Raw genomic sequence first — 21,579 nt, forward strand, 5'->3', positions numbered from 1 at the left:
CCACTCTTCTCTCTAAAAATATGGCAAATAGTCTTAGTGTTTATACTTGACTAACTGGGGCCCAGGTCAGGAAGCAGACAGACTGGCTAAACCGACCATCTGCTAGCTGCCTAACGTCACAGAGGTCAGTTAATTCTCAGCACATAGAGACTTTTTCACCTAGATATCACACTATAGAGACTGTGTCTGTTCCCCGAACTAGAAAAAAAACAAAAAAACGTCCAAACCAATTTAAGATTAACAATTTAATTGAGGTTCAATAAATAAAAAACAGAAGCAATATGGATAAACAAATGATAAAGCTTGGCTTATTGAATATCAGATCCCTTTCTACGAAAACACTTTTTGTAAATAATATGATCACTGATCATAATATAGATGTACTCTGTTTGACAGAAACCTGGCTAAAACCTGATGATTACATTATTTTAAATGAGTCCACCCCCCAAGATTACTGTTATAAACATGAGCCGCGTCTAAAAGGCAAAGGTGGAGGTGTTGCTTCAATTTATAACAACGTTTTCAGGATTTCTCAGAGGGCAGGGTACAAGTATAACTCGTTTGAAGTAATGGTGCTTCATATAACATTATCCATAGAAACAAATGTTAATGATAAATCCCCTGTTATGTTTGTACTGGCTACTGTATACAGGCCACCAGGGCACCATACAGACTTTATTAAAGAGTTTGGTGATTTTACATCCGAGTTAGTTCTGGCTGCAGATAAAGTTTTAATAGTTGGTGATTTTAATATCCATGTTGATAATGAAAAAGATGCATTGGGATCAGCATTTATAGACATTCTGAACTCTATTGGTATTAGACAACACGTTTCAGGACCTACTCATTGTCGAAATCATACTCTAGATTTAATACTGTCACATGGAATTGATGTTGATGGTGTTGAAATTATTCAGCCAAGTGATGATATCTCAGATCATTATTTAGTTCTGTGCAAACTTCATATAGCCAAAATTGTAAATTTTACTTCTTGTTACAAGTATGGAAGAACCATCACTTCTAACACAAAAGACTGCTTTTTAAGTTATCTTCCTGATGTAACCAAATTTCTTAGCATATCCAAAACCTCAGAACAACTTGATGATGTAACAGAAACTATGGACTCTGTCTTTTCTAGCACTTTAAATAAAGTTATCCGTCAGTATCTGGTGTGATCACCATTTGCTTCACGCAGTGCAACACATCTCCTTCACATAGAGTTGATCAGGTTGTTGATTGTGGCCTGTGGAATGTGGGTCCACTCCTCTTCAATAACTGTGTGAAGTTGCTGGATATTTGCAGGATAGCCTGTCTTATACTCCGATCCAGAGCATCCCATGCATGCTCAATGGGTGACATGTCCAGTGAGTATGCAAGAACTGGGATGTTTTCAGCTTCCAGGAATTGTGTACAGATCCTTGCAACATGGGGCCATGCATTATCATGCTGCAACATGAGGTGATGGTCGTGGATGAATGGCACAACGATGGGACTCAGGATCTCATCACGTTATCTCTGTGCATTCAAAAAGTCATTAATAAAATGCACCTGTGTTAATTTTCCATAACATACGCATGCCCATACCATAACCCCGCTGTCACCATGGGCCACTCGATCCACAACGTTGACATCAGCAAACCGCTCACCCACATGATGTCATACACACTGTCTGCCATCTGCCCTGTACAGTGAAAAACAGGATTCATCTGTGAAGAGAACAACTCTCCAAAGTGCAAGACACTATTGAATGTGAGCAGTTGCCCGCTCAAGTTGGTTAATGCGACGAACTGCAGTCAGGTCAATAAGGACGATGAGCATTCAGATGAGCTTTCCTGAGACAGTTTCTGACACTTTGTGCAGAAATTCTTTGGTTATGCAAACCGATTGTTGCAGCAGCTAGTGGCTGGTCTCAGACGATCTTGGAGGTGAAAATGCTGGATGTGGAGTAGAGCTTAGATCGGGCCCAAGAAATCAAGCCCAAACCGACTCTACCCGAGCCCGAGCACGTCGTGTCCGAGGCCGGCCCGACACGTTCACTGTAATTATGAGCCCGAGCCCGATTTAAACCCGACCATTTTTAATATGTGGGCCGTTATAACCAGGGGCGGCGCCAGATTATTATTTTTTTTACCGCAGGTGCTGCTGTGGTTGATCATTTAGGCTATACGGGGGAGCTGCGCAGTTATATCTATATATATATATATATATATATATATATATATATATATATATATATATATATATATATATATATATATGCGCGTGCCGCATTTAATGCACGAGACAAAGCCAACACATATGTTGTCACTCCCCACGACTAGTTAATTTAGTAGAAGTAGTTAATTTTTTTCTTTGCTTCTTCAAGCTCCATGTTGCACTTAATCTACTTAATATGATGCGAGACTGCGAGTGGACGAGACGCTGTGCATGACACGTGACGTGCTTTATCAAGGGCCCGACCCGACCCGAGGACGGTGGCGGGAAATATCGGCCCGACCCGGCCCGCAGAGAATCTAAGCTCTAATGTGGAGGTCCTGGTGTGGTTACACGTGCGGTTGTGAGGCCGGTTGGTTGTACTGCCAAATTCTCTGAAACGCATTTGGAGATGGCTTATGGTAGAGAAATGAACCTTCAATTCATGGGCAACAGTTCTGATGGACATTCCTGCAGTCAGCATGCCAATTGCCTGCTCCCTCAAAACTTGCGACATCTTTGGCATTCTGTTGTGTGATAAAACTGCACATTTTAGAGTGGCCTTTTATTGTGGCTAGCCTAAGGCACACCTGTGCATTAAATCATGTTGTCTAATCAGCATCTTGATATGCCACACCTCTGAGGTGGATGGATTATCTTGGCAAAGGAGAAGTGCTCACCAACAGATTTAGACAGATTCGTGAACAATATTTGAGCCAAATAGGCCTTTTGTTTACATAGAAGAATCTTAGATCTTTGAGTTCAGCTCATGAAAAATGGGGGCAAAAACAAAAGTGTTGCGTTTATAATTTTGTTATTTTGTGTGTATGTATTTATAATATATATATATATATATATATATATATATATATATATATATATATATATATATATATATATATATATATATTAAAAATATAATTTATTTTCAGAAATGAAATTCAGGCCCTGAATAAATGTCTAAAAATCTTGATTGGATCATCACTATTAATAATACTACATGGTTAAAATAAGGCATTAAAAAGATTGGTATCGGTGATCGGATCGGCAGATACTGCTTTCTGTGATCTGCGATTGGTGTTCAGCCTCAAAAATCCTGATCAGAGCACCACTACTCTTTGAGAAAAGCAGTCAATCAGCGGAAGTTAAAAGCATACAGCAAAGCTGCATCTCAAATTATGCACTATACACTATGCACTCATAGACTATGTATTTATGCACTATGTACTCAACCATGTAGTGTATGAATTATGTAAGGTTATGTTTTTATTCATAATCGGAATGAAATTCCTCTCCCCCTTCGTTACGTAGTAAAAGCTGCAACAGTTGAGTACATTAAGTGTTCAACATTCCACACTTCTTTTTTCTGTTATCATCCGGATTTTCATATCATATATCATCCCACATCATCCTTTTTGGAATTTTCAGTCTGAACACTCTACTCGCACTATTCATACTAAAAAACATCATTGAATAGTGCATAAGAACGCAATTTGGGACATACCTTATAAGTGTATTTATTTCTTGTCTCATTAGGGTTGAGAACAGTTGCCATTGCTAGGAAACGCTTGTATTGTTTACTGTGTTTGCATTTGGTCTCATACTCTATTGCATACCTTGTCTGTTTTGTGCTTTCTTAGCCCAGTGTTGTGATAAACGGTAAAGTGTGTTCTGCTGAATTAAATTTACATTTTGTCAGGAAGCAGCAGCCAGAGCAGCGATCATCATGTGATCACCATGTCGGAGGACGAGGTTCAGAGGGCACTAATGCGAGTGAACGTCAGGAAAGCACCCGGACCTGATGGGATTTCTGGCCGTGTTCTGTGGTTCTGCGCTGATCAGCTCGCTGGTTTGTTTACATCCATTTTTAATGAGTCTCTTACTACATCGGTGGTTCCCACCTCATTCAAAAAATCTGTCATCATCCCTGTGCCTAAGAACAATAGACCCTCTTGTCGGAATGACTATCGTCCAGTTGCCCTCACATCAATAGTCATGAAGGTCTTCGAGGAAACGTCATTAAGGAAACATCATGAAACGTCATCTGCTCCACCATCACAAATACTTTAGACCCTCTTCAGTTTGCCTATCGCCCAAACAGATCCACTGATGATGCCATCTCTCACATCCTGCACTCTTCTCTCACACACATTGACAGCAATAACAGGAACTATGTAAGGCTGCTATTTATCGACTATAGCTCAGCTTTTAATACTATAGTCCCCATAAAGCTAGCTTCTAAACTCATGTACCTCGGCCTGGTACATGCAACTGGATTCTTGATTTCCATCACCCTGAACGTAGGAGCCCTACAGGGCTGTGTCCTAAGTCCCCTGCTCTACTCTCTCTACACACATGACTGCGTGTCTTCGCACAGCTCCACATCTATAATCAAATTTGCTGATGATACTGTGGTTCTGGGCCTCATTCACAACAATAATGAGACCGCATACTTGGATGAGGTAGAGAAATTAACATCATGGTGCTAGGACAACTGTCTCTCTCTCTGAATGTAAGCAAAACTTAAGAACTGATTGTGGACTTCAGGAAGAGACAGCAGCAGCCCTATACACCTCTTATGATCAGCGGGACCCCTGTGGAGAGGGTGAGCAGCTTTAGGTACCTTGGTGTAAACATCTCCGAGGACCTGACTTGGACTGTACCATCTGCGACAGCTGAGGAAATTCAGGGTCTCACCAGCAATCCTGAAAACTTTATATTCAGAGGCTATAGAAAGTGTATTGACTCAGTGAATCTCAGTGTGGTATGGGAACAGCTCCAGTCAAGACTGCAAAGCCCTGCAGAGAGTTGTGTGATTATCTGAACGCATCTCCGGGTCTGCTTTCCCATCTCTGCAGGACATCTACCTCAAACACTGCAAAAGCAGAGCTGTTAAAATCATCAAAGACTCTATCCACCCCAGTAACCATCTTTTCACTTTGCTGCCATCTGGTAAGTGCTTCCGTAGCCTGATGGCAAAAACCGAGAGACTCAGGAGGAGTTTCTTCCCTCAGGCCATCAGGCTCCTAAACTCAAAACCAGCCTCTTAACATCTTCATGTCTCCACTTAATGTTCACTTTATCAGTAAGAAATTCTTTATTCACTACCCCACATTGACACACTGACAGTGTCAACCTGTTTGCACATTTGCCTCTTGTACATCCCTGTGTATCTTAATATTTAAGACTACAGTTTTCTTTCATACACATTATTTTGCATTCTATATTTAATTCTACAATATACATCTTTTTAATATTTTATTCTTATATTTTTGTTTACTTTTATTTCATTCTTTCATAGCTATTATGTATATTTCATCTGTGTTTTATTCTTTAATTATTGCACTGTCCATGGAGCGGACCTGACTCACATTTCACTGCTGGTTATATATGCTCTATATAATTGTGTATGTGTCGAATAAAAAATCTTGAATCTTGAATAAAAAAGGTTAGTTTACCGCAGCTGTTTTGTGAAGACCGAAGAGTGTAAAGACCATCGACTCTACGATGCGAGTCTACTGTGTATGGACACCATCAAGGGACATAGAATCACTTTTGTTTCATCCTGTTTTCATCACCTTGCTTCACTTCTGTTTCAGTATTAATGACCAACTCTTACTATGTGTTTCCATATCCCTACTAATACTACCACTCACAAACCACACATCACACACTATAGGAAGCGCAATCCTAATAACCTGCAAACTTTGCCAATGTCTGCTAATACACTACTTTCTTTTTCTATTGGTCTCTGTAATTGTCAGTCTGTAGTAAACAAAGCAGCTTTCATTAAATCTATATAGAGTCATTCCAGACTAAACCCTATGACCCTGACAGAGATGTGGATCAAACCAGAGGACACTGCTACTCCTGCAGCACTCCACTGATCATGTACTGGTTACTTCACTGCACGACTCTGATCTCTTCGTCCTCACTCTTAACCTCAACATGGTCCCTGACACAACACATACACCTCCACATATCATATTTCAATGTAACCTACACTCACTCTCACCCTCCCAGCTATATGCTATGGTTTCATCTTCGGTTCCTCCCCCTAAACAGTTAGCATCTCTTGATTTACACTACTACTGATACTTTCTATACTTACTTTTTCTATATGTGTGCTCAGAATTCTGGAGGTGTTCATGTAGACCTTAAACACTGGGAAGAGTTGTGCCTCAATCTGTAGCTGACCTAAAGCAAAAAAAATCTTACATTTCGTTAATCTTATACATCTTTGATTTTATTTGATCTTAAGGGTTCACTTTAAGTAGATTTTCAGTTTTCTTCAGGTAATGGTTGGTGCAAGATTTATTTTCTTTATTTTCCTGTGAAAATTTTTTAAGAAAAACAGCTGCTATTTCCACGAGGGAAAATAAAGGTGGGTTCTTTAACGCACAAAAGACTTGAAAGTGTCAAATCTGTGGCGCAGCCACTGTCAATAAAAGCACTTGAATGAAACCGCTGTTGTATTTTAATTCCCGTTTGATCTCCCTTTTTGTGAACCAAAAATAAAAAAAAATATAGAAATAAATGTTTTTATTACTATTATTTATCTGTTATATTCTATATAGAATATAACGGATAAATAATAGTAAATATAGAAATATTATATTTAAAAAAAAGTGGAAATATTATTTCCACTTTTACTATATTTACTGATCAGGATAGATATGCAGTACTTCAATGAGCCTCTAGATGAAGTCCCGGAAGCGGTCACTTACTGGTCAGATGTGACGAGTCAAAGTAAACTTTTTATTATTTAAATTAGTCACTGTGTATTTCCAATTCAATTTCTATTCAAGTTTCTAACATTCATTATTCAGACGTGAATTATTTTTGCCCAAACGTGCTGCTTACTGAAAAAGCTGTGATCACGTGGTGCCTGTTACTTTTCTCAGCGCATTTGAGGCTTAACCAATCACCGTTTATTTTCCGTAATCGCCAGATCATCTGATCTGCTGATGACCGGTGATCAGAACAGTGAGTGTATCAGTCATGGCTACTGAAGTGGGCCAAAACACACTCATAGAGGCTTTGAAAGAACTGATCGGATTTGGTAGAACATCTTTGGAAAATGTAGAAAAGGACGTCGCCAAAGGTATCCTAAACAATGTGAGATTTTACGTCTTATTGGTGCGCAAATGTATGTGTTGTGTATGTAGTTTTAAATCCGATTGTATGAAAAATGTTTCTGTTTTGTATTTAACATTAAAGTTACTTCTTTTGTTAAGGTGGTTCTTTGCAAGAAATTGTCAATGAGAAAATTCGTCCTTTATTTGGTCTGATGTCAGCTGGTGCCAAGTTCTTTAACAGGTGTGTATATCTGTCTTCAAACATTGCGATGGTGCATGTGTGAAGAATTGTGTTGCATTTTAAAATGATAACCATCACATCCATGATATGAGAATGTGTTTTCTTTCAGTCTGGGTGTGAAAAACCAAAAGGAAGCAGAACATTTATGGGAAAAGTTTTTTCAGTGAGTATGGATGGAAATATTCTTTGGAATAGTTGATTGTAGTTGGTTGTGGCATTCAATGGTCTAATATTTTGCATACTGAACAGTTTGAATGATGTCCTGCCAGGCAATCCTCATGTTTTAATAATTATTAATCAGTGAAATTAATGTAATTTAATATTTGGTAAGTAGCAATGTAATAAACAGTCACATATGTAAATAGTCAGTTGGTAATTATAAAAAAAGAGAAATTAATAAAAAAATCAAAAATATTTGCCTGTACTTGATACTGAATATCAAATATCATGTTAGTATGTTGATGATAATAATGGTATTTGATTCCCAATTTAACAGAAACACTGATGTTCGAGATAATGTTGAAGGCTTGCTACAACTGGAAGTAAGCAATAAATATATATATATTTTTCTTTTCTTTTTCATGTGACTGCTATTAAGACCCTCACAGGCATGAACATGGTATTTAAAAATAAATTAACAAAATTAGATGGTATAAAATGCTTTGCATTCCCACAAGAGACTCAGCAATTTTTTAATGGGTTTAATATGAGTTGGGACTTAGGAAGAAACTATTTCAGTGCTTTTGCGAGAGAAGGGAAAGTTTATTGGGAGGAATGCAAAACAATTAAATAATATATTTCCTCTTATCGCATATGTTTTCAATCACTGTGTCCCCTTAGGGGCTCCACAGGGTGCTTGTTTTCAATTGATATATAGTCTTAATGATTTTATATTAGTAGGACACACATTATGTGTGTTTGAGTAGTTTAGTGTGCTGAATGGAGGTTTGTTTGATTGACAGGTGGAGTGGGATCGTTTTTTGAAAGGTCTGGATGTTCAGATGCAGATGAGCGACACAGTTCTTTCCCAGTGTCCTGCAGCCCAGACGCTCCGCTCAGATACACAGTTTAAACACGTCCAGAGTAAAGAGTGAGATAATTTCTATCCATATACAGTGCAAGCCACAATCCAGAACTGCTGACAGAGTATGTGTTGAAACAATATGAAGGCCTGCAGTTGCAAGAGTTTATCACTCTACGTTATGATTACATCAGTGTCTTACTTATCACGTTATACTGCATAAGATGTTTTAAAATGTTTAGTTGTTTGACTGGTTTTGGATAGTAGCTTAAAACCAGTTTCTAGCATGCCGTGCTTTGTGAGAGTGATTGTTTTGTTACCTGGTTAAAATTTAACTATGCCTTTTTTTCTTTTCTTTTTTGTAAAGGACAATTCATAAATTATAGCTGTAATAAAACCACTCTATATACAGTTAATGTTCATTGTTTTGTAAATTGAAATTCCAGTTACATTTTTGAATGAGGCAACAAATTGAAATGTAGAAGAAATAATATTACAGGGTATTTAATGCAATATTTCTAGAAATGTTGAAAATTATATAATGTATGTATGTTTATTTGAACTGCATTACATTCCTCTTCTTGTAATTACAGTTCAAATTCAGTGTAATATCCTGTGGATTGTGGCTATTTCAGTTCAAATTCAAGCTCACAAATTGATATGGCATGTGTACGTTGTGGTTGTCCTGTGCTCCTGTAGGAATGTGTCTCTAGGTCAGTACTTGGGGAAGGGAGAGAAACTCCTCCTTGTGTTGCTCCGGCATTTCGGATGACAGCCATGACGAGACCACCTGACTGAGCTGAAGAACAGCAAGGTAAGACAACCTGTCATGAAAGGAGATGAAAACTAAAGTCAGAGCAGAGCATTTCTGATTATGGACAGTAGCTTGGAATATATTTTTCCAAAACTTGTTGACTGTGGTCAAATGTTGTGCTGCTTTTCTGTAGCAAATGTCCCAAAGTCAGCATCGCTGTGTTCTTTGAATCATCAACACTGTTTCTGTTTCTGGCTCTTTCTCGTACAGAAGCTTCTGGAAGCTCAGTCACTGCGGGTGCTGGTGGTCTCGTACGGTTCTCTCGAAGGGGCCACATTCTGGCTTGATCAGACAGGCTTTGAATTTGACATGCTGTTGGATGCAGAGAGAGCGGTGAGGACTATCCACTGTGCAATAACATAATTAGCCCTTCTTTGCTTAATCCTAAAGTTATGAAAGTAGTTTAAATCTCAATTCCGACTTTTTCTTTTAGAATTGTATGACATAAACTTGTAATTGCATGTTTTTTTTTCTCTGAAAGCTGCGAGTTTATCTCACAATTTTAACTTTTTCACATGCAATTGCAATTTCTAAAGTCAGAATTCTGAGATATAAACTTGCATTTTTTAGTAAATAGACAGTCTTTTTCTCAGAATTGGACTTGCAAAAATTGCAAATTGTGAAAAAATGTCAGAATTGCCAGAAAAGTTTAAAAAGAGTTTAACTCTTAATACTTTTTCTTTTAGAATTGTATGAAATAAACTTGCAATTGCATGTTTTTTTTCTCAAAGCTGCGAGTTTCTCACAATTTTAACTTTTTCACATGCAATTGCAATTTCTAAAGTCAGAATTCTGAGATGTAAACTTGCATTTTTTTAGTAAATAGACAGTTTTTTTCTCAGAATTGGACTCACAAAAATGTCGAATTGCGAAAAAATTTCAGAATTGCGAGAAAAGTAAAAAAAGAAAAAAAAAAGTGTAAATGTAAATTCTGACTTTATTTCTCGCAGCTGCGAGTTTACATCTCTCAATTCTGAGAAAAAAAGTAAAAATTGCAAGTTTAAATTATGCAATTCTGAGAAGCAAGTCAGAATTGTGAAATAAGAAGTCGCAATAATTCTTTATTTTACTTTGTTTATTTTTAATACATTGGCAGAAATGGTCCTCCATATAAGGTCATTTAATGTTTATGGATTAAAAAAAATCTCTTATTAATCATTCAAGACATTTTTCCTGAGTGCAAAATATAAATGTAATTATCTCGCTGGCTGCATCTTGTTGTTCATAATTGTCTTAATTGTTCATAATTGGCCTTGACAGTAGTTTAATACTGATTTGTGCTGGTTGGTCTGTTTATGACGGGTCACAGGTGTATCAAGTGTTCGGTCTGGGTTCATCTGTCAGCAAGGTGATGAAGTTTAAGTTAATGCTCCACTACTCTGAAATCCTGGTGATGAACCGACAGTTTCCCGATGTGCCACCTCAGTTCCTCGAGGATCTCTTTCAGGTGACATGCAAACATTTATTCAAAATATCACACACAGAAACAAAAGAATAAAACTCTGACCTGGGAAATGACTTGCATTTCTTTCTCTGAATTTATTACCCACAATTTCTGGCATAAGGGCGGTAAAAAGCAGAATGTCAGACTGCATATAGGGCCAGTTACACAATGATAGTATCATAAATTCACTTCTTCAGCACAAATCACACAACAAAACTGTATTTTGCAGGCTTGCTCTAATTATGCAGTACAAATGAGACATATTAATATATCTTTCCACAATACGATATGCTTTGTTGTCCGATTTTGGTGTTTACCTTCTCACCTGTGTCAGATAAATATTAAATTCATTGTTTTAAAAAGCTGTTTTTAATTATTAAATCTAAACCTCCCAAAAAGTGTCCTACAACCTGCTACTGTATGATTTTACCATTAAAAAACATTGCAACCTGAGAAATAACATAATTTGAACCCTTTCTTCAGCATGGCTAAGACAAGTAGCTAGGTAAATAAATCTGATATAGTTTTTTTTACATTTTGTCTATTTATTATCTATTGCCAGAAAATGCATTCACATAAATCAAGGCTAAAACTATATTTAGATAAAAACAACAACAACAGTTTTATGATCTAAGCTGCATTTAGATAATGCATTTAATCCCAAATCTTGCTGAAATTCTAAAGCTTGTGTAAAATCAATAGAAAAAAGAAAACCCTCAGGAATTTCTGAATGGCGATTTGTTGAATGAGGAAAAAATGGCTTTAAGGGATTCATGCTGTTTGTGGAATGTGCCAAATCCATAAGAACAAACTCCAAATCACTGCATAATACTCAATGATAGAATAAACATTTGTCTCCCTGTAGACTCTAGGACTCTTGAAAATGGATTAAAAGCCCTCTCCCTCTGTCTCTCTCAGATGGGTGGTGATTTTGTTCTGGACCAGGGTGCTAAAGTGATATTTTCCTACCGGTGTAGAAGCCCTGCGGACAGACCATCAGTTCCACAGATTCTGGCTGCCGTCTCTGCCCTCTCTTAGCATTGCTGGAGAACAAGGTCTTTGATTTTTTGTCTTTCTAGTATGTTAAACTGCTTGACTTGCTTCCTTGCCATCCCGATGAGAAGTTCCAGTTCCTGAAAAGTAATACTCGTTCACGTTTGTGCCAGACTTCCATTTAGAATGATGGCCAAAATAAAGTTGGTAAAATTAGCCGTTCAAGTCCCTCGCTTTGTCATGTAGGAGGTCTGTTCATGTGCAAATTTTGGGCTGAATGGGTGATTTTACTCATCCGGAAAAAAAAATAATTGGGAAGCTACTGTATCACTATGAGACTCATACTAAAGGGAACACGAAACAAATATAATTTCAGAGTATTTAGGACATTAACTCCATAAGTCTATAGTAAATAGTATGTTTAAAGACTGACTTCAGGCCTTTAATGTGTTGCTGTAGGTCGGCTCCACAGATAGACAGCTCCCCCAGAGGTTGTATGGATGAAGATCTGACTCAAACTCATACACTTGTGAAGAGTCATTTCTGATGGACATTTACACCCTCTGGTCATCGCAGCTTCTCATCTGTTGAGTTACAGTAGCACAGACCTGCCTGACCTCTATATCACACATCACTGTCTTGATTAGATGTTTAAACATTTAAGAGCCAAAGGACGCGAGCTCGCGCGCGCAGTGAGAAGATTTGCGCATGCTCTCTCTGAAGTATTGTTTAAATGGACAAATTCACACAAAAATTATGTAAAAATGACCATCTTGGTAAGTATCCTACAGCAGACACAGTTGGCTGAACGCAGGCCTGCTGTATCAGTGCATTCTCTTAAAGTGACAGTCTTTATATTAATCGAACAGCAACAACAAGGACGTCACTCACTGTTCCTGATTAAAAAGCTTTTATAATATGCTGTTTTACATTTGATTACTTTATTCAATTTATGTACTTGAAAATGTATGCTAGACCTGCCAAAAAAAATGAAAATCACTGTTTATTGTTTGTATCTTTACTCTGTAATATTTGTTTGTGCTGTTGCTTGTAGTTGGATAGAATATTCTTCTTTTTCTTTTTTATTAGAAAGTATAGTTTTTCCATAAACATAGGACATACCGAACTGTACCGAAAAACCGTGAAACAAACCGAACCTTGAAAAAGTTGAACCGTGCCACCCCTAATATATATATATATGTATATTTCTTTGATTATTGAAATCAACATTGAATAAAGAGCTTGATGTTGGCCAGAATGAGACTGGACTTTTCTCCACCTTTCAGCATAGCTCAAGAGTCTTACTTCAATTTAAACCTGCTTCAGTAGTGGCCAAGTGAAACAAATACAGCTTTGAAAACAAATACGGGGTTGAAACAATAAGTGAATAAAGAACAAAACGAATTTCTGTTACAGTTTTGAACACACGTCTAAAACGGCACTAATGTAATGTCAGAACTAGGGCGAAAGCAGACCGCCCTTGGAATAATACAAACATTAAACATCAAAAAGATTAAATTTATTGTATTTCAGTATGTTTTCATTTGTCCATGATCTTCAAACCTTTGTTATCACAAATGTTTCCAGCACTGGCTTTAAGATCCCATGAATATTGGGAGTTTTATGGCATTTATTAGCTTTAAAGCCATCTAGAGTATAGGATGTTGTATTTTTTGTAAAGTTTGTTCACTTTTAGCAGATATGTTTTTTTTTAAATATACAGTATTTCTCTTCTCTACACCCTACAATATACGATCCAGAGGAGAATCCTATCGCCCTTCCTCAAAGTCTGTTCAAATGTGCTATCTTGAGCTAGTAGGCTACTTTGCTATATAACATGATTCATGTATGTAATATGTAATTCAAAAGGCATTAACATTTTCATGAATACAGGGTCAAATTATTTAAAGCTCATATAATAATGCGCCTATATAATAGCGCATAAAATGGGTCTCAACCAGTGAATTGCTATGGGATTTAAAGGGACAGGGAGTTAAAAGATTAGTTCACTTCCAGAATAAATATTTCTTGATAATTTACTCACCCCACCTCAAACAAGATGTTCATGTCATGTTGGAAAATGTCACGCGTGAAGTAGGTGGAAAGACCCAGTTTTTATAAAGTGAATGCACAAAGACTAAATCAAACACCTTTTACAAAAAAAGTTAAAGCAACGATGTTGGACTATTTCAGAGTCGGAGAAGAAAATTTAGATGGAGTTGATTACTACTTCGGTACTGCCTACGTCACATTGTTTGTTTGTTTCGCTAGATAAGAGCCTTATTTACAGCGTCATATCCCCTGGGGCATTTAACATTCAACTTAGACCGCAGTCACACCTTTTATATTAAAGGACAAAGAATTGATTTACAGGTGCATTTTAACCTTTTATAGAGGCAACTGTTTTCTATCCTTATTAATTGTATGTCATGTTTTATGTCATATTCTTAACATTCCATTAAGTGTATTATTATCTTAAACATGAAAACAATAACAGAGTGTGTCTGTATCGAAGAGAGTTTAATGGAGTTTAAATAGCGCGATTTGCTAAAGCAGCGTATTCAGCGGCCATCCTATCGCATGCACGCTGCTTGTGTGGATGCAGTCGTTTTTGACTACAGAAGATGAGTAAGCTGATTGGATGTCTGTATTTGACCATTTACGGCACTCCCATTTTCCTGTTTTCACATTAGAAGCAGCATTTTGCTTGTCAGAAATACACGTTCCGTTTTAATGTTACTTTAAGTTGGGGTAGAATCCCAAAACTCAGAATTTTGTTTGCGTACCCCCCTCCGTCAACTCATGTACCCCAGTTTGAGAACCACTGATGTAGAGTCCTTCGAAGCTGCACTGAAACTACAGTTTGGACCTTTAACCCGTCGGTCCCCGTTGAAGTGCACTATATGGAGAAAAATCCTGGCATGTTTTCCTCAAAACCTTAATTTATTTTCAACTGAAGAAAGATCTTGGATGACATGGGGGTGAGTAAATTATCCCTATTTTTTATTCTGGAAGTGAACTAATCGTTTATAGAGTCCTGCTCCAACTTCCTGTTTCAATAGGAAAAACGTAGAAAATTGCATGTATAAAACCATTTCATGGTACCATTAAATTTACTGGCCCTAATTTTACCTGTGCAACAACTGTTTATAAAACAGTTATTAGCTGCTCTTGATATAAAAACAAAAAATCTTAATTAAAAGCCATGTAGGAAAGCATCAAGCATCAAACTCGCACAGATAATACATGCGTCTTTCACAATAGGTGTCCCACCAGTCTCCGTCATCTGAAGACATGGCTACACAGTTCTCTCGCTTCCCACCATCTGGCTGGCTTGACAGGAAGTGCTTCCTCCACTGAAAGTAAGTGACACGTGTTGTGTCCTCAAATAGGTAGAGGCCCTCAGAGCGCTCGTCATTGATCCCAAGCCACACAGGCCAGTTTCCGTGGAATACTGATTTCACATATTCAGCCAAAGCTTCCTGCTCCTTGCGATCTCGTGGCATAGCCATGCGTCCTCCCCGCTCCTGACACTTATGAGATGCATCTGTGTAGGTCTCATACACACGGTATGCCAGGAAGCATTTGTAACCCATTTTACAGCCTTTCTGGCAGCCTGGAACCACAACAATCATTTTCATCATATTTTAATAAAATACAGAACATGTGTATGTACAGAAGTGTATTTTGCTGTCATCTTAAAAAGATTTGCCCAAGTAACACATATTCCTGGACAAACTAGATTCAGTAGATAACCCACTAACCCTCTAGTCGTCCGATCTCTTTGCGATTGTGCTTGCAGTAGGACGAGACTTCTTGAATGGCATCCTCAGTGTCGCCTAATCTATTCTCAAGTCGTGACATTCTTTCCAACAGCTGTGTAACTTTAATGTCCAATGTGTAGTGTCCCACATTGAGCCTGTGGATAGCCTGATCCATCGCTGCCAGTCTAGACACTGCAAAAATGTATAAATGGACAAATGTGAATCAAGTCTTTCATTAGTCAGCTATGCTGCTGCATACCAGTGAAAGAATAGAATATGAAGAAACTGTTGTGGAGGGGGAAGGGGTATAGACTGATATAGACTGACTGGGTTCTAGAGAAGCGTTTTTTTTTTTTTTTTTTTTTATAGATAGAATCTTACTGAAGTTCTATTTTGTAATATGCACACCTAGACTATTAAATATTACCATACAAACAACACCTGCAATTGTGTAAGCTGTTTTTGTTATTAGAACGTGTGCAAATCTACATTCCGTTGGATTGTTTTTTTTGTTTTTGTTTTTTTTGCTCTACAGATGGAAGTGGGTAAGTGAAGTGAGTGTTTAACGCACGGATGTAGTTGTAAGTGCTCTCCATTTCAGAGACTGCAGTGGTGGGTTCAGGTTCTATGATGTCAGGAGTGTCCCCTCGTCCTCTGACCATCTCCTCATTGAACACTCTCACCTGTAGAATTAAACGACAGCAAAACCACCATCAAAAAAAACAGATTTAAGGCTGGAATACACTACACAAATCCCGCCCATATTTTTGCTCAATTTACACTCTGAAAGAGTCCACAGTAGTTGCCAAAATTCAGAGGCAGTCTGCAATTTTGGGCAGCCACAGATTTTGCCGAAAATTGAATCGTATATGATGACCACAGACTCTTGATTTTTATTTATTTTTTTTAGCTCAGACTATGAATCCATTCAGCGGCAGGATATAAAAAGGGATTTAATTCTTTGAGCCAACTGTAGAACAAATGATGTTCAGAGCAGTGTGTGACCCTTTGATGCTCTGTAACCGACAGAGCCAATTATGTGATGCCTAGTGGTTTGAAATCTGGTCAGATTTTAAAAGTCCAATAATTTATTCTAGCCTTTGTCTGATACAGAATACACATGCACAGTCACACTGGAGGTCCTGGCCAGGCACTTCCAAGTAATGTGTTTGCTAATCAAGGATGTCTTGTAGCAACCAGAAGAGTATGCCCTTGACTTTTCCTCCCACTTAATAAATGCTGACTCATTTTGAACTTCATCAAAACGGTACAGTAACCCCAAGTAGAAAACCATAGTAATTCAGTATCATGGTACAGTGATGGCGTTTAACATAGATATAAATAGATACAAAGCAAATCTAAAATCTTAACCTGAGACAGATCGGCTGTTGTGATGGCCGGTCCTGTGGTGTTCTCGCCAGAGTTACAGGAAGACAAAGCCCCGAAGCCCACTACAGCCGCCAGAATCACTGTTAGACTCATCTCCACTTCAGATCACTTCACTTCATAAATCCCTCGCTTCTGTTCAGCCAGCTCTCTGTTTTACTGCATATATTCACAACTCTGGATGTTCACTCAACAGCAGCCTTCTCTCCTCCTTTCACATCGCTTTCAACTCTGTCTCGCTCTATCCTTCACCTCTATACAGCTCTGTTTTGTTTTAGCCTCCTCCCTCTCTGCAGCTGTCGGATACTTTTCCTCCTCCTTTCACCTTATCTAAAAGATTCCTTGTTGCTTTCTCTCTCTCTCTCTCTTTCTGTTTGCTTTCTTTCAGCTGCTTGTTCCTCAGAGTTTTATAGCCAAACACAGGATTTTTATTTTCTTTTTTCATTCCTCCCACTTCCATTCTTTGTGCCAACATGGCAGTTTTACTGACACAGCTCTTTCTCCCTCTTCCATAAACGTTTAAATAGATCTTCATATTCTTATCCAAGACTTGTTTTTACGCTTTTGTCCCTTGGGAACATGCTGTTCTGTAGAAGTCAATAGTGGCTGAATGACAGGAAAATGAACATCTCATTACCAGCTGAGTCCTGTCTCCTCACATGGAAGGAATTTGCACTTCTCGTCCTCTAAACAGGACACTTTCTTGCTCACTTCCTCTGGAGGAGACTTTGGAAGAGAGTCAGATGTAAGAATGGAGTTTTTCCCAAAAGAATCCAGTTCATTACACAACTAAGCAAATCTCTCCCAGATGACTGTGTCTAGACATCATACAGTACAAGAAACAGATAAACAGCTTGGATGTCTACCTTTGACGCATAACAATTAGAAAGAACTCCAAAACCATGGATATCTACTGTTGTTAGACTGATCTTATCCACCTATACTATAGCAAAACAACATTTGAACGTTGAATGACCTCTTGGAAAACTACAGGGCCACTTTCCAGTCAGAAATGAACGAGGCCTTTTTCAAAACATGTGGTGCAATAACATCAATCCACCAAAATAAAAACTAGTGCCTGGGGAAATGAACTTATTAAATGAAGCATATTTGAAAATGCCACATATGTGACCAATTACAGAAACGCACATCCAACTGTTATATTTTACTAAAATAAATAACACACTGGGCAGTAAACTGACAAAAACAGAAAAATGTCACGGGATTTAGGAGTAGAGCTCCATCTTTCTGTTTTCTACTAGTGCTACACTGCCCCCCACCAGGCAAGAGAAGAATGAGACGAACTACAAGAGTTAGTGTACTTTTTTTATTGTACTTATTTTGCATTACAGATATATGAATGCATAAATACTGGCTCCAGGCCACGCATTTGTATCCAACAAAAACATCTCGCAACAAAGCTCATACACCAGACCCCGCCCCTAAACCTAACCGACACTGGGGTTTAGACAAATCGTATAAAATCGAGTGAGGTCGTACAAATTTGTACGAATTAGCCACATCGTAAAATACGTACGAATTGGTCGTGAGATAGCGTTGGAAGAGCGAGTTATAGCTAGGTGTTAACAGCTAGCTACCTAAACAACACATTCAATTTCAGTGAACTCTATCGCCCCCTTGAGTTCTGGAGTTTGCTGCAGCCATAACACCCGTTTAATGTTGCATCCACATTTGCGTAATTGTGTGAAGTATGTTTGGGACTAACAGCAAATGGAGATTTTAACTATTGCTTTTTTAGTTATTAAGTCATCTCTGGTCATCTCTCTTTACTGACCTAATAAACTCCTTTGGAGTCAAGCAAAATGTCACCGGGCCCACTCAACGTTTTAATCATACACTAGATCTAATTATATCGCATGGAATCGATCTTACTGCTATAGATATTGTACCCCAATGTGATGATATTACAGACCATTTCCTTGTATCGTGCATGCTGCGTATAACTGATATTAACTATATGTCTCAGCGTTACCGTCTGGGCAGAACTATTGTTCCAGCCACCAAAGACAGATTCGCAAATAACCTGCCTGATCTATCTCAACTGCTATTTGTACCCAAAAATACACATGAATTAGACGAAATTACTGACAACATGGGCACTATTTTCTCTAATACATTAGAAGCTGTTGCCCCCATCAAATTGAAAAAGGTTAGAGAAAAACGTACTGTGCCATGGTATAACAGTAATACTCACTCTCTCAAGAAAGTAACTCGTAGTCTTGAACGCAAATGGAGAAAAACTAACTTGGAAGTTTTTAAAATTGCATGGAAAAACAGTATGTCCAGGTATAGACAGGCTCTAAAAACTGCTAGGGCAGAGCATATCCACAAACTCATCGAAAATAACCAGAACAATCCAAGGTTTTTATTTAGCACAGTGGCTAAATTAACAAATTACCAGACGCCACCTGATTCAAATATTCCACCAACGTTAAATAGTAATGACTTTATGAATTTCTTCACTGATAAAATAGATAACATTAGAAATACAATAGCGAATGTAGATTCGACAGCGTCTAACACTTCAGTTTCATCCATCGCACCCAAAGATAAACTGCAGTGCTTTACAAATATAGGACAGGAAGAGCTAAATAAACTTATCACTGTATCTAAACCAACAACATGTTTATTAGATCCTGTACCCACTAAATTACTAAAAGAGCTGTTACCTGTAGCCGAAGAACCGCTTCTCAATATCATTAACTCGTCGTTATCTTTAGGTCACGTCCCAAAACCATTCAAGCTGGCGGTTATCAAGCCTCTTATTAAGAAACCAAAACTAGATCCTAGTGTACTGGCAAATTATAGGCCTATTTCAAATCTTCCATTTATGTCTAAAATTTTAGAAAAAGTTGTGTCTGCTCAATTGAGCACCTTCCTGCATAAAAATGATCTGTATGAAGAATTTCAGTCAGGTTTTAGGCCCCACCATAGCACAGAAACTGCACTTGTTAAAATTACAAATGACCTGCTTCTTGCGTCAGATCAAGGCTGCATCTCATTTCTAGTCTTACTTGATCTTAGTGCTGCGTTCGACACCATAGATCATGACATACTCATAGATCGATTACAAAACTATACAGGTATTCAAGGGCAGGCTCTAAGATGGTTTAGATCCTACCTGTCCGATCGCTACCATTTTGTTTACTTAAATGGGGTGTCATCTCATTTATCATCAGTAAAATATGGAGTGCCACAAGGATCCGTCCTAGGTCCCCTTCTATTTTCAATATACATGTTGCCCCTTGGTAATATTATTAGAAAATACGGAATTAGCTTCCACTGTTATGCTGATGATACTCAGCTATATATTTCAACGAGACCAGATGAAACTTCCCAATTATCTAAGCTAACAGAGTGTGTTAAAAATGTAAAAGATTGGATGACAAATAATTTTCTCCAATTAAATTCGGATAAGACAGAGATATTAATTATTGGACCAAAAAACACCACACAGAATCTTGTAGATAACAATCTGCAACTAGACGGATGTACTGTTACTTCCTCTACAGTCAGAAATCTGGGTGTTATATTGGACAGCAATTTGTCTTTTGAAAATCATATTTCCAATGTTACAAAAACCGCATTCTTCCATCTTAGAAACATTGCCAAGCTACGAAACATGTTATCTGTTTCTGATGCAGAAAAGCTAGTTCATGCTTTCATGACCTCTAGACTGGACTATTGTAATGGACTTCTAGGTGGTTGTCCTGCTTAGTCAATAAACAAGCTACAGGTAGTCCAAAATGCAGCAGCTAGAGTCCTTACCAGGTCAAGAAAATATGATCATATTACCCCAATTTTACAGTCTCTGCACTGGCTACCTATTAAGTTCCGTATCAGTTACAAATTATCATTACTTACCTATAAGGCCCTAAATGGTTTAGCTCCTGCGTACCTAACTAGCCTTCTACCACGCTACAACCCATCACGCACCCTAAGGTCACAAAACGCTGGACTTTTGGTAGTTCCTAGGATAGCAAAGTCCACTAAAGGAGGTAGAGCTTTTTCACATTTGGCTCCCAAACTCTGGAATAGCCTTCCTGATAATGTTCGGGGTTCAGACACACTCTCTCGGTTTAAATCTAGATTAAAAACGCATCTCTTTCGCCAAGCATTCGAATAATGTATCTCTTAAATTGTGAGTGTAGTTGCATCTGCATTTTTATTCTTTAGCTTGGGTTAAACTAATTTTACTTTGTTGGATCAGCAGCTATGCTAATGATGTCTCTATTTTGTTTCTATGTTTTGCCACGGGATTTACATCCCGTGGTAACTAGGATTTACACAAGCTCCAGTCTGGATCCAGAACACCTGAGAAGAGTGTGACGAGTGGGGCGAGGCCGAGGGATGTGGGAACACGAGTGAGGCCGGTGGAGTGATTGGGAAATCCGCTACACCTGCGACCCACCACCGGTCTTGAGTCCCACAGAGGAGATGGAAGGATATAAAACTGGAGCGACGACAGTGAAGGACGAGAGAGGACCAGGCCTGGGCTTTTAGTTGTGTTTTGGTTTTTATTTTATGCGCACCAGTCGTCCGTGAGGGGCTGGTGCGCTGTTTTGTGTTTATTTTGTTATTAAAATGTTTTTGATTGTCCGCCGGTTCCCGCCTCCTTCTTCCG

At 38.2% G+C, this 21,579-nt stretch overlaps 2 protein-coding genes across 6 annotated transcripts; one reads left to right on the forward strand and one right to left on the reverse strand.

Moving 5' to 3' along the window:
- The first annotated feature begins 7,139 nt into the window (after positions 1-7,139).
- selenol (selenoprotein L) lies at positions 7,140-12,428 on the forward strand. Of its 5 annotated transcripts, none has more exons than XM_059513204.1 (10): positions 7,140-7,297; positions 7,431-7,512; positions 7,622-7,675; positions 8,009-8,054; positions 8,475-8,602; positions 9,233-9,347; positions 9,558-9,680; positions 10,657-10,794; positions 11,710-11,855; positions 12,243-12,428. In XM_059513204.1, the coding sequence occupies exons 1-9, from the start codon at positions 7,195-7,197 to the stop codon at positions 11,827-11,829; spliced, it is 909 nt and encodes a 302-aa protein (XP_059369187.1). In that variant the 5' UTR covers positions 7,140-7,194; the 3' UTR covers positions 11,830-11,855; positions 12,243-12,428. The 5 variants fall into 5 exon arrangements, with proteins under 5 accessions (XP_059369187.1, XP_059369188.1, XP_059369186.1 ...); XM_059513205.1 differs by having other exon boundaries at positions 11,710-11,846; positions 12,244-12,428; XM_059513203.1 differs by having other exon boundaries at positions 11,710-12,428.
- A 1,898-nt stretch (positions 12,429-14,326) lies between these two features.
- Positions 14,327-17,315, reverse strand: LOC132107059 (C-type lectin domain family 11 member A-like). The gene is made up of 4 exons (XM_059513208.1): positions 16,920-17,315; positions 16,120-16,231; positions 15,549-15,740; positions 14,327-15,400 (listed from the first exon to the last, which is right to left on the reverse strand). The coding sequence occupies exons 1-4, from the start codon at positions 17,028-17,030 to the stop codon at positions 15,003-15,005; spliced, it is 813 nt and encodes a 270-aa protein (XP_059369191.1). The 5' UTR covers positions 17,031-17,315; the 3' UTR covers positions 14,327-15,002.
- Between the last annotated feature and the right edge of the window lie 4,264 nt (positions 17,316-21,579).

This window comes from Carassius carassius, chromosome 27 (assembly GCF_963082965.1).
Source record: "Carassius carassius chromosome 27, fCarCar2.1, whole genome shotgun sequence".
In the NCBI taxonomy this organism is placed as follows: Eukaryota; Metazoa; Chordata; class Actinopteri; order Cypriniformes; family Cyprinidae; genus Carassius; species Carassius carassius.